This window comes from Hoplias malabaricus, unplaced genomic scaffold, assembly GCF_029633855.1.
Source record: "Hoplias malabaricus isolate fHopMal1 unplaced genomic scaffold, fHopMal1.hap1 scaffold_55, whole genome shotgun sequence".
NCBI classification, from domain to species: domain Eukaryota; kingdom Metazoa; phylum Chordata; class Actinopteri; order Characiformes; family Erythrinidae; genus Hoplias; species Hoplias malabaricus.
In genome coordinates this window covers 5,182-23,102 of record NW_027101036.1, presented here as the reverse complement: position 1 = coordinate 23,102, position 17,921 = coordinate 5,182, and the positions used below count along the sequence as shown (strand labels likewise).

The 17,921-nt window shown below is 47.8% G+C and overlaps 1 protein-coding gene across 1 annotated transcript; it reads right to left on the bottom strand.

Moving 5' to 3' along the window:
• Positions 1–1,542: 1,542 nt before the first annotated feature.
• LOC136684307 ((E3-independent) E2 ubiquitin-conjugating enzyme) lies at positions 1,543–17,672 on the bottom strand (the record flags this gene model as incomplete). Its single annotated transcript, XM_066659129.1, has 19 exons — positions 1,543–3,668; positions 4,485–4,542; positions 4,814–5,017; positions 5,182–5,318; positions 6,085–6,549; positions 6,667–6,946; positions 7,032–7,121; positions 7,397–7,519; positions 7,631–7,743; positions 8,685–8,839; positions 11,407–11,746; positions 13,216–13,324; positions 13,721–13,871; positions 15,060–15,169; positions 15,527–15,670; positions 16,596–16,659; positions 17,055–17,152; positions 17,278–17,388; positions 17,613–17,672. Coding segments are annotated over 19 exons (3,543 nt in total), but the record flags the coding sequence as incomplete, so codon positions are not given.
• Positions 17,673–17,921: the final 249 nt, after the last annotated feature.

The following is a 17,921-nucleotide window of genomic DNA, read 5'->3' as shown; positions in this document are numbered from 1 at the left end:
CACCCCTATGTCAGTGTCACTGATGAAATGGACGAGTGAAGCATGATGTAACTGTTCTCATAACCAACAGCAGCTAAGGCCTAATGTCCTTATTTGGGCGCGTGTCACACACTACTCCAGAGGTCAGTGGCGATGGGAGCGAGTCCCGTAGTCAGCACCTAAAACAAGACTCCCCAGCTTCCAGCTGAAACACCTTCATACACATGTAAACAAGCCCGTTCAGTCAGACCAAGGCCTCAGAACCACCTCCTTCCACAGAGGAAACCTCCACTACACTCTCTCCCTCCCCCTAGTGGACACTACATGTAAACAAAGAAAAAGACCCCGGCTCAGGTCTGCTCCTAGTCTCCTGTCCTTCCCCCGGAGCCGAGGTGTTCGGCCAGATTGTCCTCCTCGAGGTAAACGTCAGGATTCAGGACTAGAAAAGGACTGATGCCAAAACTACGACTGTGTTTTAGGAGCAATGCGAATAAACGACTTCATCCTCAGTTTAACCTCAGAGTCCGTTTTGCTCCTAAAACACCATCATTCAAATCAGCACCGTTTCTATCTGCCGTCTCCGTACACTGCCTCCTAGTGCTCAGGAGTAGAAGTGCACATCGGTCTGTGCTGTTCCTCGAGCTGCACCTGCCCCTCTTCAAGAGGTCAACGTAAGGATTAAACACCAAACGACCAGGTTCTTCACAGTTGTGTTTACAGCACGAGAAAAAGCTTCCGAATTGTGCTTCTGAAAGTAATGTGATGTTCGGAAGAAGTAGAAGAACAGAAAAACGAGTGCAAGGTTCAAGAGGCGTGAACCAGGACAGACTCTGGTCACTTTAAATGTGTCCAAACGGCGTCAGAGGAGAGCGGATATATGAGAGTATAAGAGATATGAAGCTACACTGTACAAAGAGAGAAAGATACAAAATGGATAAAAAAATAAAGAAATAAATAAATAAAGCAAGAAAGAAAAAAATAAGGTAGAAATATCAGGAAAGAACAGTGAAAGAAAATGAAAATCAAAGACAAGAATTACTTTAAAAGAAATGTTTGTAAAAAGGTGAAGGAAAAAAATGAAGGACATAAAATAAAAAGCAGGGGGGGAAATGTAAAGAATGGGAAAATAATGGCAAAATTAAAGGTAAAATATGAGTGGAGAATAAAGAAAGTGCAAGAGGGTAAATGCAAAAAAGAAGTATATATGAGAGAGAGAGAGAGAGAGAGAGAGAGAGAGAGACAGAGCGAGAGAGTAAGAGAGAGCAAGCGAGAACGAGAAAGTGCGAGAGCAAGAGAGAGAGCGAGAACGAGAGAGACAGAGAGAGCGAGTGCGAGAGCGAGAGAGAACGAGAGAAAGAGACAGAGAGAGCAAGAACGAGAGAGAGACAGAGAGAGCAAGCGAGTGCGAGAGTAAGAGAGAGCAAGAGCAAGAGAAAGAGAGACAGAGAGCGAGAGCAAGAGAAAGAGAGACAGAGAGCGAGAGCAAGAGAGAGAGACAGAGAGCAAGAGAGAGCGAGCGCAAGCGAGAGAGTGCGAGAACAAGAGAGAGCAAGAGCAAGAGAGAGGGAGCGAGAGCGTGTAAAAGAGAGCGAGAGAAAGAGAGCGAGAGGTCAGTATGGTGTTGAATCTGAAGTTATGATGATTCAGAGTCTCGAGCTCCTGAGAACCTTAGCTTTAAAGAGAACCTCTCTGTGGTTTAGAAACACACTGTGCTCCAGAAAAGTAGAAACAGAGCGCAGATGTGTGTGATCAAAGTAAAAGCTTATGCTCAGGTAGAAATGACTCACAAAATGATTCACAAAATGATTCACTGTACACAGCAAAACGTTGATGGCAGACAGACTCAGGAGAGTTAGTGAAAAGTGTGTCTTATTCTGTTTGTGCATGTAAACTCAGGTCCCAGCTCTAACGACGGGAACGGTCGGGCCCACGGCCGCACGCTCGGGCAGTTTCAGAACATTCAATACAGCAAGTTTATTATAGTGTTATAGTTTGTTGGGGACAAACAAAAAACTGTCAGCATTAGAATTAAATCATAACAGAAAGCAGCTCTGATTCTAAAGCAGATTAAAGCAACACTAGGTAGTTTCTTAACCTTAGAATCACAGCTTCAAAATCATTGTAACGCACTACTGAGCTGTAACCGGGTAAAACAGAGCCTCTGTCATTGCTATTCCAGGCTCAGCACTGCAGAAACCGCACTATGTAACTTTCGGAGGAGGGTAGGAAACTACCCCCTTGATTTCAGGACAGTTGCTGTAAGAATGAGTTACACTCTGCCGCTGAAGCACACATACTAAACCTTACGTAGTGTTCCTTTAAACCCGGAGGATAACAGGAAAGTGACAGAGCAGCACTTCATGAAGAAACAAAGACTTGGGAGCAAGTCATGCTGGGAAATGTAGTTCTCCAGCGAGAAAGGACTACAAAAGTCAGCCATGGGTTGTTTGGTTTATTTTGGTTCTCACCAAGCAGCCGACGACGCCGACGACAATAAGAGGATGACGACTTCGTGCAAAAGTTTCCGCACCCTCCCCGTGTCTCTGAATCTGAGGGATGGCCGGTGGGTCGAGGGTGTGGAGGAGGAGGCAGCGCCAGCGAGCGCCCAATGGCACAAAGAAGGTCCACTTTTGTCGAGAGAAGTGCTGCGTACGCTGTGATCCACCGGAAGAAAAGTGTAATCCTTTCTACAGTTTCCACCGCCGAAGAAACCAGGATCCGCAGAAAACAAACAAACGGAACAAACAAACAAAGCATTTTCCCCAAAAGGCTGCTGGGTTAACACTGTCCATCTATAAAGACGCGATGTGATTGGCTAGCGGAGCCCTGCTGGCGGTCAGAAGGGTTAAAAGGGTTAAAGTGGTTAAAGGGGTCTGAGTGCAGCTCTTGTACGGAAGGGAAGCGAAGAGAAGACAAGAAAAGGATGAAATCGAACAGAGAATTTGTTTATCAATGATTTTATTTGTCTTCTGGACGCTCGGGAATGCCGGCGGCGATCAGAGCGGCTCGATACTGCTGCAGGACGCCGCGGACACTCTTCACAAAGCCTTTGGAGAGAGGGAAGAGCGGAAATCCTATATCCGGGTATCCGCTCCTCTCCGGGAGGAAGCTCCGATAGCTCTTCCTTCTCTTCTTTGGTCTGACTGCGGGCTGCGATTCCGGATTGCTTTTCCCGGCCCCTAAACCGGACAACGCGCCTTCGGAGCTTTCCCCCACTGCCCCGGTTCCGTCACAGTCCGAGCTCTGGCTTAGGTCCTGTGAAGCAGCTGCGCCGAGAGGCCCAGGGGGCCCCACGGTGGAGGGGCTGAGGCCCGAGTCCTCCAGCTCCTCCTCATTCTTCAGGTCCTGTTTGCTGGGGCTGCTGTAGGCCAAGCTCTGCGGCACTTCCTCCAGCGGCTCCCCCCGCAGGCCGGCGGCGGGACAGCGCGAGCCTCGCTCGGACACGGCGCCATCCAGCTCCAGCCAGCCTTCCAGATGCTGCACAAGTCTCCAGCCGTTGCTGACAAAATGCTCGCGGATCTCCTGCTGGAAAACCTCCACGGGCTGGAGGAGCAGCTGGGTCATGGACTGAACCATCTTTATCAGGGCCATCTCGTTGTAGCAGCGGCTGTTCTCATAGCCCTCCTGCAGACCACGGTCACTGTCGAAACCAGCCTCGTTATAGTACGGCTCGTTCACCAGGATCAGGCCTGGAGTGGAGGAGAAAGAGCGGAAACAGGGTTAAAGAAAAATAGTGCTAACATGGATAGCAACCCCCTTAACGCTAACACAGCTTCACCTGCTGTAGTCACATCCAGTAGTTTTTATAGGGAACATAGTTCTATTTCATCCAAAGCCCCACAGCAGTGTTCTCCCCCTGTGTAAACAGCCCCTGTTCAGAACGCCCGCTTTCAGCACCTGTCCCTTTAAATGATAATGAGCCGCTCGCTGTTCACCCCGACCCCGAGCGCACAGCAGTGAGGAGCGAGGAGCAGAAGCTCTGGTTTTTAGCCGTTTTCACTCTGTTCTCTTTCTTCTCCGTTTTTATTCAGTGCTCTTATTTCTCCGCGCTCGTTGTGTCTGTTTCGCTGAGTTTAACCTCGTCTTTGCGCTCTCACATAAACACGGGTCCAGCGCTGTGATTGGACAGACTCAGACGAGGGGGCGGGGCCATTCTAAAATCTCTGCTCTTGACGTCAGAAGCGGAGCAGAATCAGAACACCTCGTTTAATGTTGTGTATTCAGTTTCAGCGTGTGGACAGGTGAGCACCAGATTCTGTTATTTCAGCTCATATAAGTCACGCACACAGACATACACACACAGACACACACACGCACGCACGTTCAGACACACACACGCACGCACAGACACACACACGCACGCACAGACACACACGCACGCACAGACACACACACTTGTCTTCTACTGTGATTACAGGCCAGATTGTATTACAGAAGGAGTACAACCCCAAGTTTTGAAAATATTTTCCTCCGTGCATCATATACTGAGAAGTACAGTCACTGACCTTGGATAGAGATGAGCACCTGCAGGAGACTGGACTTGCTCGTCCATCTCTCTGTGCCCTGCGGAAACAACACACACAGAGTCTGACTGGAGCCACATGCTGAAATAATCAATACCCTCCAGAAGTAAGATACACATTTAACAGATTACAACAAAAGAAGCGCGACTGAAAATAACTCTAAGGGAAAGCACTTAAAGAGGAGACAAAAGAGCCGGCTTCAAAAGGGAAGCACAACAGGAGTCCGCCGCGGTTCCTGCCGCTCGATTTAAAAAGATCAAGGTCCTGAAAGTCATTCACAGCCAGTGTGCGGAAACGTAGGGGGAGCTGACCTTGCCAATCCAGGTGCCCAGAAGACTGACACACACTTTGCCATTGTCGTAGAGATTGGGATTAAGCCGCCCACTGCATTGGGACAGGTAGCGGAACAGAGGAGGAACAGCTGGGTAGATGTTCGGCAGCTGGATGTCGAAGAGGAACAGACCGTCTTCGTAGGGCGTCCGCGTGGGACCCTTTATCAGAGCGGAGAACAGGTCCTACAGGATGAGAAACATGAGACAGAGAACGGAGACATCCACATTTCAGCAGGTTTATCCAGTCCTTTACCTTTCTATAACTGTCCTCTTCTCTATGAAGACGTGTCTGTCTTAAGGACAAGTGTCTCCACGTTTTAGATCGTATAAACGTATAAACCGCTCACCATTCTGTCCTCAAAGGTCTTCACCATGATGCCGTCCGGCAGAGACGTAGCCAGCAGGGCCATCTCTTTCCTGACCGTACTGAAGAACTTCTTGGCTTCGGCCGGCTGAAACTCCATCTTCTTAAACGTGTGGGTGTCTGGGGAAATCAAAAGGAACACGGTCTGAACGGCGTATGAGAGCGGGGGAAGGGTCTGTCTGTGGTACTCTTCCAAACAAGAAAACTTCCTCCCGTTTCAGATTCAGTCGCTGGTGCTGCTCTATTTTAGACTTTCTGTGCAATAAGACGTCTGATCACCCCCTAAACAATCTTGTTCTCTCAAGATATGTGACATAGACTCCAATTATATCAGTGTAGTGTGGTCAAGACTTACAGAGAGAGAGAGTGAGAGAGAGAGAGAGACACAGAGAAAGAAGGAGGGTGAGAGAGAGACAGTGTGAGAGAGGGAGAGTGAGGGAGAGACAGAGAGGGTGAGAAAGACTCACACAGCGAGGGAGAGAGAGAGAGAGGGTGAGAGAGACAGAGACACGGAGAAAGGGTGAGAGAAACGTGGAGACAGAGGGAGAGAGAGGCACAGAGAGAGAGAGTGAGGGTGAGAGAGACACGGAGAGAGGGTGAGAGAAACAGAAAGAGAGAGACATGGAGACAGAGGGAGAGAGAGACAGACACGGAGAGAGGGTGACAGAGAGAGAGAGAGAGAGAGAGAGACAGACACGGAGAGACGGTCAGAGAGAGAGGGAGTGTGAGAGAGAGAGGGTGAGAGAGAGACAGAGCAAGGGAGTGTGAGAGAGAGAGATAGAGAGAGACACAGACACAGAGAGAAAGAGAGAGAGAGGGTGAGAGAGAGAGTGTAATTTCCACAAAATGGCAGCACACAGACACAAAGCATTTCAGCAGTTAGTACCTGGTGCCCACTCCAGCACAGAGAACACCTCTCCCTTAGCGCTGGTGAAGGTGACCCCTGGTTTTCCTCCACTTTGCTGGCAGAGGACAGGCGTATCGCTGGGCCACTCGGAACGGACGGGCGTCTGAGGCTCGGCCGGAGCAGAGGCTCTCTCCTCCTCCGCAGCCGCCTCCATCTTCTCCTCCTCCACGATGGCCACGTTGTCCAGCGTCTTCTTCAGGTTCTCCTGCAGCTTCTTGATGTCGTCCAGGAAGCGCTTCTCCTTGGTGGGCTTGCCCTCCGCGGGCGTGGTGGCCGCCGTGGCGGTGGACGGCTCCGCGGTGGGAGACGTGGGAGAACCCGTCCACAGCTGCTCCACCGTCATGTTCTTCAGACTCTCCAGGATCTTCAGAGCCTCCTTCAGCTCGCGGAAGGCCAGCCTCGGGGTGTCTTTACTCGGCTTGTCGTCGGGGGCAGGGCCTCCACCTGGACAGAAGCGGAGGGTCGGAGCATTCAGAGCTTAGCACACTACACGGCCAAAGGTTTGTGGACTAGATACTAGATACTAGATTTACATATAAAAATACCCTTCCTTCCTCGTACCTGCGTTAAACTCCAGCGTGGGTGTCCCCTGGGGATCTGCGCTGGCCGCGGCGCTCACCGGCGTGGACGTTTTACCCTCGGCTGGAGCTCCCGCGTTAGGGCTGGAGGTCAGTGCGGCATCCTCCCCCCCAGCCGTCTCCTCCTCCACCTCCACCTGCCCGTTATCCGTCTCCCAGCTGTCGCTCTCGTCCTCCCACTCCTCCGACGAAGCCCCACTGGTGCTGCCCTCCGCAGAGTCATAGTACGTCTCCTCGATCTCTGACTCCACGTTGTACAGGTGCTGAGGAGAAGAGTGACGTGGTTATGATAATTCCACACACACATTTATGTATCATCTTTATTATTATATAACATTACTATTTCACCTGAGGCAGGACGACAGATTTGGAGTTGTCAGCCCACACCACCTCCACTTTACTGCTGACATCGACTCTGCACACCTGTCCCACGGTCCTCTGTGTACACACACACACACACACACTTTAAAACAGCCCAGCTATTCATGAGCAGACAGTATATATCTCCTGTTCTAAATCTATTTTTGACCATTGCTCTTTTGCATAATTGTGAGAAGGTGTCGATCTGTCGCTGTGTGGCTTCTCATTAAAATCACAGCAATGTCTCCTGCTCTCACAGAAAAGGCCTCGCCGCGTGTCGCTCTGTCACCTGCTCAACGACACGCTGGAGAAATAAAAAAACAAAAAAAAGGAGAGGAAAGACAAAGCTTTACTTCGTTATTGAAGTCCTCCGAGTCCGAGTTTCCGATCCGGATCACGATGTTCGTGGTGTGGAAGTGGAAGTCTGGATGATCTGCGATATCGTAAACACTGACGTCTTCCTCCTCACCAATCACCTGATCAGAACAGGATGAACGAACCAATCACAGGTCAATACATCCCTCCACATCATCTCATCACTCCATCCACCCGTACACATTTATAAACCAGCGCACGTCTCTCCTCACCTCCACATCGTCTCCCGCCGCGTTCAGTTTGATCCACTTCACCACACACGTCCGGGCCTTGTGCTCGCCGGACTGGATCACACCGTACACACTGGGGTCCTGTAGAGCTTGAGCTGAGAAAAACAAATGCATTTTCTACTGTTTAAATCGAATTAATCTAATTACATTCACGCTTTAAAACAGAAGGTAAGAACGTGGATATCTTTTAATGCAAGTTACTGAAAGGAGATTTTATTTCTAACAATTTTGAGGCCTTTCTATTGGTCCTCCAGGTGACTGTCTGTGAGGAGTTGGTGTGTTCTCTCTGTGTCTGCGAGGGTTTCCTCCGGGTGACTGTCTGTGAGGAGTGTGGTGTATTCTCTCTGTGTCTGCGTGGGTTTCCTCCGGGTGACTGTCTGTGAGGAGTGTGGTGTGTTCTCTCTCTGTCTTCGTGGGTTTCCTCCAGGTGACTGTCTGTGAGGAGTTGGTGTGTTCTCTCTGTGTCTGCAAGGGTTTCCTCCAGGTGAATGTCTGTGAGGAGTGTGGTGTGTTCTCTCTGTGTCTGTGTGGGTTTCCTCCGGGTGACTGTCTGTGAGGAGTGTGGTGTGTTCTCCCTGTGTCTGCGTGGGTTTCCTCCGGGTGACTGTCTGTGAGGAGTGTGGTGTGTTCTCTCTCTGTCTTCGTGGGTTTCCTCCGGGTGACTGTCTGTGAGGAGTGTGGTGTGATCTCTCTGTGTCTGCGTGGGTTTCCTCCAGGTGACTGTCTATGCTCCGGTTTCCTCCCACAGTCAAAAAACACACGTTGGTAGGTGGATTGGTGACTCAAAAGTGTCCGTAGGTGTGAGTGTGTGAGTGAATGTGTGTCGGTGTTGCCCTGTGAAGGACTGGCGCCCCCTCCAGGGTGTATTCCCGCCTTGCGCCCAATGATTCCAGGTAGGCTCTGGACCCACCGCGACCCTGAACTGGATATGGGTTACAGATAATGAATGAAAGCTTAAAAGATTTTAAAGGAAAGACCCCCTCACCTTCTGGACAGTTTCTGTGGGGGTGAAGAATGAGGAAGGGTCAGTACTCACGGCGTTTGTCCACTACGTAATCTCCGGGGCAGAACTCGTGGTTGTCGAGGTGCTGGATCGGGATGAGGTCATTAGAGCGGATTCCTGTCTCCAATCTACCGTCCTTCCACATGACATCAGCAGAAGTAACCGTGGAAACCACTTCCACAGCAACCCTACCACACACACACACACACACGTGTCAGGCCTTTTTCAATATAACAGCTTCAACACCACGTCAGTCGATTCAAAGAACACACTGTGCACTATTTACAGCTTCAGAGCTGTGCTGACACTTTCAGTCCTAGAGGACACACACAGGGATGTCATTTGGGAGCCAGCAGACACAGTTCTGGCCCCGTGTGTCATTACTGCCCTTATTCTATCTACTCCCAGATACGTTAAGAGTCCAGACCTGCTGTGTCATGGCTGTGAAATGATGCAACATCTTTCACTCACACTCACACACACACAGTAATCACTGGAATACAGGAAAACGTCAATAATTCCAAGGCGGGTTTATTTCCGTTTTACTGCAACCTTCAGAAAGCCCCATAAACACTACAACTCCACTATTACTATCTGCATCACTCGTTCATGCCAAACACTGGAGACACTGTGGAGCTGGATCTCTGCGGGTTGGTGTGTGTGCTCTGTGAACGACGCTGAAGAAGTCTACTGTAGTTCAGCAGAATTCAGTTAAACATCACACATGCGCTTTTTAAGACCAAAGTCTTATCCAAGCACCTGCTGGATCCAAAACTAAGGCTTGAGACACTGAATATTAAACCTGTATTATACAACGCACAGGGCTCCTGCCAGAGACAACCAGTTCAAGGCTAGAGCTCGCAGAGACGAGTGTGTCCTGGATAAAATAATGAAAGCAATGTGGATAAGCGTTAACAAATATTTGGGAAACAATGATAAAGGTGTGTGGTGTATTTGGTGAAAGGTAAAGGGTAAGGAGAAGCCAGGTGTCGCCCAGAAAATGGAGTCTAAACTGAACTGTTTGAGACGGTGGTGTCGGGATGCAGAGTGAGTCAGTAGTAACTCGTAGTAACGTTCAAAGTTTGAGCTCGTCGACTTTGCAGCGTAAGAAGCAAGACGTCGGAGACGTGTCATAAGCAGTTTGTAACTGATCACAAGCTCCTACAAGTGGACAGTGTGTAAAGACATCTACTGATATTTCAGACAAGGCCTGAGACAAATGTAAAAGAGCACGAATAACAGAGATCGATAGGCACGTCTGTGTGTGTGTGTGTGTGTGTGTGTGTGTTGCCAGGGTGTTAAATATCCCCTACAGCTGCTGATAAGATCCTGCGCTCATGGCCTTCAGCGACAGAGCTCAGAACAGCTCAACTCCAGTGGAATAAAGGTTTAGACAAATATATTAACAGCAGTAGTGTGGTTCGTTTTAAAAGTATTGTTATTCTCTCTATACCAGGGGGACCAGGTCTGAGATGGTGAAAGGGGGGGGGGTGAGGTCAAGCCCCTCGCTGCCGTTGTATTCTTAGCTGAACCTATGTGTGCTTTTAGGTCCTTTACACCTTAATTTTCTACACAAAACATGGGCATTTCTTTTTTAATTCATCCGAGAACTTACATTTCCATTTCGGCATAGCTGCTCGAGATGAGGGTGGGTACCTGAGCTTTGCCTGACGTAAACAAGGACTACTGCCATGCAGACTGACCAATTAAACGTTTACAGAGAAGGTTATCGACCAATAACGGTAGCTCTACAGTCAGACCGTCCAATCAGAAAATTCTAGGCTACTTCACCACGCCCCCTTCTCACTCAAGAGAACCAATCGGAGTAGGGGTTTTTAAGTCTAAAAACGAGGACATGTCCGGGTAAAAGAGGACGTCTGGTCACCCTTCGCCATCCTCTATCCTCTAAAAGACAGCTGCTCCTCCAATATTTGTTCTGAAATTAAAGTAATTCATTTTGAGTTACGGTTTTGGCCACATTTAGAGCTTCTACTCTTTTGGGAAGGGTTTACACTGTACGTCTAAACATTTCTGTTTGGGTTTGTTGGCACTCAGCCCTGAAAATATACTTACAGTAATCCCGCGGGTCTTTTCAAGGCGGCTTATGGCCGCTAGGTCGCGGATATTGAGGGACAATCTAGGAAAAATGTAAGCGTTTCCTACGTACAGTACGTGTATCGTTCACGTCCACATCCGAGTGAAATTTACTGACGCTAAATCACAGCTTAGGAATGACTTTATTAAAGAAACTGGTTGGAAATCACACGTAGTTCCAGCTGAAAAACATTAGAGAACGACTGTTTAATGCAAAGGGTGGGTTGTTAAGAGCAACAGGGAGGGGTTTAAAAGCCCAAATACTTGTAAGTACAAATACAAAGTGTCTTGGAACGCATCCCCTACGAAAAACGAGGGATCGCTATTTTGTAACATACAAAATTCTGTATTGGGTTTGTTCTGTTCTTGGGGATAATACTGTGTCCAAAAGTACGTGGGACTGTGGTTTTATCATGCGCTGTATTAATAATTTTTAGTTGTTTTTATTGGCACATTACTGCCATTTTAATACGATGCAGCAGTCACCATAAAAATCACAGAAAAGCAGGAGGATGTTTGAAATTTTAACTGCAATTAAACGTCACACAAACACACTTTAAAACGTATTTGGAACGTCTAATATGAGGTGCTCCAGATGTTGGATGATTAGTTCTGACCCTCAAAGTCCAGAGTTATTGGATGGTGCTCGACGTCCACTCACCTGTCTCCGGGTTTGAACTCCCGTGAGAACTTGGTCTTCTTCTTCTTGTGTTTCCTCTTCAGGTTTCGTATGGAGAGAGGGATGCTCTTCTTTCTGCTGGGGCCGCTCTGCAGCGAGGCGGTGGAGCTGGCCGAGGACGTGATGGAGCTGGTGTCGTCCGTGTCCTCCACCGGCTCGTCGTCCGACTCCAGCTCGTCCATCTGAGGCCAGGGCCCCTGCGGGACGGATCCAGGCTGTCTGCCGTCTTCCACAGGCTCCGAGGCAGGAACCGGGCCGTTATTGGGGCACGGAGGGACAGAGTTTTCCCCTGGACAGTCCTGCGAAGGCTCCGCACACGGGTCTGGAGAGCGATGATTAAGAAAAAGACTTCGTTTAAAGACTTCGTTTACGACTCGTCACTTAAAGGGACACTAGGTAAGATTTGGTATTTTTGCTGCTGGGCTCCTCCCCCCTACAGTTGCATTGTTACAGCACTGTTCAAGCCAAGAGGGAGGGGAGGGAGGTGGTTTCCTGCCCTTCACCAAAAGTTACATAGTGAAGTTTCTGCAGTGCTGAGCCTGAATAGCATTCTCCCTATTACAGCTCAGTGGAGCATCACAGTGGCTTTGAAGCTATGATTTTAAGGTAAAAATAATACCTAGTGTTCCTTTAATGTCCCAAGTACCAGGAATGTATCCAGATGGATATTAGCCGAATCAAAATGCACCACGATTATTAATAAATAAATAAACGCACATGATTATAAGCCCCAGAGCGGCGATCTAAGCATTGGCTCTATTATCAGGAGATCAGTTCTCAATGTTGCCTCCCTCCCCTCATCTCACAGCACAGCCATCTGTCACCTGATGTGACAGATCTGGGCTGTCAACCCTCTCCTCCGGTGCGTTGAGCTGTCCACAGACGCAGTGTGTGGAAATAAGGAAGTGTGTGATAGAGTCAGAGCTGGCCCTGACTTGCCCCAATCTAAATGTTCTCCCTGAACACTGTGAGCCATTCTGTAACAGCCGCTGCACTTATTTAAGGTGGAAAAGAAGAAAAAGCAAACGTAGCCGTTTATTCCATAGCTAGCAGCTTTGTGTCGCCTTAAATGATGCAGTAGTTGTGTCCAGGCACCTGTAACTGCTTCACTGTTTAAGGTGTAATGAGACCGCCAAACACGCTGGTGTTAGCGTGATTGTGTGAATATAGCAGCATTATTTAAGGTGGAACTGAAACGTTGAAGAACTCAACTTAGCACTTGAAAGTAACTCATTTTTTTTAAGGTGGAATGGAACGTTAAGGAACTTTGAGGGTGCTGGTGTGACTGGGGAAGTGTAAACGGGGACTCGACAGCATAGAAACATCGGTATATGTTCAGATTTTCAGATTCAAAGTTTGGTTCATGATACTCTGGCGCTGCGAGGCTTCTAAGATCGTGGGGAGCAGCTGTGCAGTTCACGCCAACTCTTAATATATCAATCTCGGGATGAGTAGTCACAGGTTTACCTCACTGCTGTTCCCGCAGCACAGTCTCATGAGGTCTTTTTCCTCATTTTATATCCTGAAGGATAGTTTAGCTTCATATACTGATGATACACCAACTCTCTCTAACCTGACACGAGGGGGCCTTGCTTAATTTGTGGGGCCCTACGCAGCGTGAGAAGTGAGCGTATAGGGCGGTCCAGCTCTGGATAGAGCAGATAACTATTGATCGGGTGAAAACCCAGCAAAAACTAGGGGTTATCAATATTTGTATTTTTTTATTAATTTTTTAAAGCCCACCCTGAAGGTGCTAATGCTAATAGCAAACTGGAAGAATGTGTATGATACCCGTAGTTTCCGTCTCGTCCGTCTTGGCGGTCAGCTGAACGCTGTTGGCCTGGGGCTCTGAAATCTCTGTGGTCTTCTTTCCTGGATGCTTTTTAAAAATCCGTTTCACCTGCACAAAGAAGCAGAGACCGCACAGACTCAGGAGTTAGGCTGCTGACACAAGCTGTCGAGCTAAATCCTCGTCGTCATCCTCACACTTTCACACGTCTGACGCTTTAGGGAAGTGTATGTGCTGGGATCAGATTCAGCCCTGTTGCTGGGTAGGGCTTTTGTGCCTATTAAAGAATGAATCAGCAAAATATATACATAGTTTCACACTCGTGTCTAACTTTTCTCATTGGTTTCATTAGATTTGCAGTGGAGCCACCGTCCACTCAACGTGCTTCGGCCCATGTTCATCGATGAGTGTGTGACACTGTCAGATTTGACATAAACAAATAAACACAAGCTCGTTATAACTTTAAATAAATCTAAAGCCTCACGCCAAGCAGCAGGATGTTCTAACCTTGCGGATCACAGGGTCCTCAGGGAGGACAGGTGCCCCCTCCGGACCCTCGCAGGTGATCCGTGTGGCATCTCCTTTGGCAGGAAACACGTACAGAGCTCTCTCCCCCAGCTGCCTCTGAGTGTGGTCAAAATAACCCAGGCGCTTCACTCTGCACAAGAGAGAGATCGGGAAATACAGAGGTGAGTAAACAAGATCAGACAGTAACGAGGTGCTCTGCTGCATTTGATTAAGGCAGGATTTTGGGGACGAGTTTGCACAGGAGGGAATTTTGAGATCCATGACAAAAGCGTTCCTTTGGTAGGGGACGGTGCGGTGGCACAGCAGGTAGCGTCACTGTCACACACCTCCAGGGTCCTGGTGTTCCAGTTCCAGGTGACTGCCTGTGAGGGGGGGGGCGGCTCCGGACTCACCACGACCCTGAACTGGATGAACGCTTACAGACAATGAATGAATTAACAGTCGCTTGTTACATGTTATTGACTTCTAAAAGGATCCAACGTACAACAACAAACCCATTTCTCCAGGAATTTCCCAAAGACAAGAATCAATTTCACCGACTTCAACTTGGGGCTTTGTTATTATAGACTTCAGCTCCTGAGGTGTTAAGGTGTTCCACTGACAGAGCAGTGTTCCCAGTTTACGAAGCGAATCCAGCAGCTTATTAAAAGTGAGTGACGCTCAGCAGCGAGGCTGACAGCTCATTTGTCACGTCACTCGTTCTGACAGGTACAAGCTTCGTGCTGGAGGCTTTAATAACTGTAACAGCAGAACATTATGGTGTTTGTCACGAAGGCAGCGCTAATATCAGTGAAAACGTCACATAGAAAACGTAAGGAAAAATGAAGGAAAGTCGTTTAGATTTAGGTTGTAAAATAGGGAGGTGTGAGCCATGTCTCTGTCGTACAGGGCGGGCCATTTACTGGGAATGGTTGGTGATATTAACTTCCTGTTTGTGGCACATTAGTTTATGGGGGGGGGAAACTTTTCAAGATGGCGGCCATTTTGAAGTCGGCCATTTTGGATCCAACTTTTGTTTTTTCAATGGGAAGAGGGTCATGTGACGCATCAAACCTATTGGGAATTTCACAAGAAAAACAATGGTGTGCTTGGTTTTAACGTAACTTTATTCGTTCGTGAGTTATTTACAAGTTTCCGACCACTTATAAAATGTGTTCAAAGTGCTGCCCATTGTTTTGGATTGTCAATGCAACCCTCTTCTCCCACTCTTCACACACTGATAGCAACACCACAGGAGAAATGCTAACACAGGCTTCCAGTATAAATGTAAATATAAATGGCCCACCCTGTACTATAGTGTGTGTGTTGGTGTGTGTACCTGCAGAGATTCTCCTGTGCGATGGTGGAGGGAGGGGGGAAGACGCTGTCTGAACCTTGTGGAGAGTAGCTCTTCGTGATCCACGTCACTTTAAGCTCCACGACCTGGACCTGAGAGGAAAGAACAGCCATTAGCCACAGTGATTCATCCATCCATCTTTTGTAACTCCTTAGGGTTTCCCAGAGACATCATCCGAGTAATGTGTGTCGCCCTGTGAAGGACTGGCGCCCCCTTCAGGGTGTGTTCCTGCCTTGCGCCCAGTGATTAAGGGTAGAAAATCCGCCGCCCTGAACTGGATAAGGGCTACAGATAATGAATGAATGAATAGAAAGAGTGTAAAGACGGTACAGTTTAGTGTTTACAGTGGGTTACAACAGTCTTCTAAAGAGCAGGTGGACTACTGTAGCCCTTCAGGACTAAACGGTTTGGAGTTTCAGGAAAAACAGATTATTCCAGGCCAGTCCTACCTCTTCTACGACCACTCTGAACTTGCTCTTCTTGCTGAGGACGGGTTTCACCCCGTAGAGCCACTGGACGTTGGAGAACACCTTCGCCGGCCCGATCAGCACCTGACCCGGGTAGAAGCCATACGCTTCGTCAAAGAACAGCCCCTAGAGACAGAGCCAAACGTGCATGTGATTACACAGATTATCTATGTGTTAACGTTATGTTCATGTTGTAGATCACATTAAAGTCTCTCTTAGTGGAAAAACAAGCAACACCAAAGGAACAGTAAGGTTTTATATTTTTGCTCCTGGGACCTCCCTACACTTTCAGAGTATGATTCACTTTTATAGCACTGTCCTACATCGAGGGATTTAGGGTGAAAGGAAGGGTTAGTTTCCTACCCTCCTCCAAAAGTTACATAGTTCATTTTAAACAGTGCTGAGAGTGGGGTAGCAGCAACAGAGACTCTATCCTCACTATTACAGCTCCTCGCAGCATCACAATGATTCTGAAACTGTCGTTTTAAGGTAAAACTACTTCCTAGTGTTGCTTTAACTGCAGATGAACTGCAACTTTAAAAAGCTGAATTTCCAGCCACTATTCCTACTATAAAGCTCTACCCATAATTTCCCTTAAGGCAGCTTCCTCAACCCAAGGTCACCATGTCACATGACTACTGATCTGATGCTAGCTTTTTTTGGCCAGCTACGGATTGCCTGTGGAATATTTGATGAACTCCTTCAAATGGGTCTCTCTCTCTCTCTCTCTCTCTCTCTCTCATTCTCTGTCAGTCTCTGTCTCTCTCTCTCTCTCTGTCAGTCTCTCTCTCTCTCTCAGAGTCACTCTCTCGTTATGGGCACAGTGGGGTTTATCTGATGAGGCTTTAATGACAGGGAAATGAACAGGAAAATAATATTGTGAAGAAGGGTCTTATGTGCCCTAAGGCAACAAAGAAGTAAAAGTGTTTGGAAACTCAAAGTCACCCTGAAACAATCAGCAAGACAAGCACACGTGCACACACAGACACGCACACACACAGACACGCACACACACAGACACGCACACACACAGACACGCACACACTCTTACCGAGTCACTGACATGTGGGTAAACATCATAGAGTTTGGCACCGTCTTCTTCGCTCATCGAACATCTGCCGAAAAATGAGGAAGTAAAATAAAGTTATAATCAACCATCATCTCCATATTTCTCATCATTTCTAACAATTCAACACCACTGTTTTATTCGTGACACTTCATGTTCCGAAAGTCAATGACAACGTTTAACACAGGTCCCCACAAGCTCCACTAAACGAACCCTGCGTCTGAGAAACGTCTAGACGGACGTAGGCCTAAACACGTAATCAAACAGAAATGTGCTCGTGGTTGTGACATCACACACCAGACCTTTAGACGGTTGGTCACAGTGCTCAGTAGATTCTGCAGTGGCTTATTGTGCTCGAAAACATCCAAGAGACGTTCCTGGTCATTTTCACATTAAATATAATGCTGTAACACAGTGTTTTTGAGGAAGAGGAGGGGCCCCTACCTCGCACCGTTGGAGAGCTTCAGGATGATGTGATTGCTGAGGTCATATACCTTCCCCAACCAGAAGTCATACACGATGTAATCCCCGTACATAAAAGACTACGGGAGAACAACAAAAGCAAATTAGCAGAAATAAGTAGCTCTTACTTTCAAATAATAAAGCGATGAATAAATTCGATGATGATACCGTGATAAACCCACTTTTAAAAAGAAACAACACTTACCCAGATGTGCTGCAGGTCGCGACCGTTTACGGGATAAAGACAACAGTTGGTCCCCACCAGCTTCACAGCACACTCTGTGTTAATGTTGGTCACGATGCCACACTGCTTATCCTGCCGGGACCAAAACATCAGCAGGTCATCCACTAATAACCCCTGCCACAGACGTACAGCTCTGTAAACAGCTGTTTAATAAGCAACGCTAGAAATCAGATCCCGAGGATTAACTGAGATCCGTGAACAAGTCCGAATACACGGATTAATAAAGTGTGAAGCCGAGTCGAGCCGAGAGACCCCAGAGTAATTAATGAATTTCGTTTGATAGAGAACTCACTCACATTTGAATTCTTTCTGCGCACGAAGTCTCTAGGCACAATGGATCGATCTTCAAGTTTCAGCTGAGAGAGAGAGAGAGAGAGAGAGAACAAATATAAACAGAGTCTGTGACAAATGCATCTCGCAGCCCCTTTCAGTTCAAGACCACAAAATATAAAACTAATTTATAAAAGAAAAATGAGCAGTGACAATCATTCCTCTTCAACGACATACACTGAAATGTCTGGATTTCTATGACCCATTCACCGTCACTCACAACTATGGGAAACTACACACACTCACTCTGTCATACACACTTCCACCTGTAGATT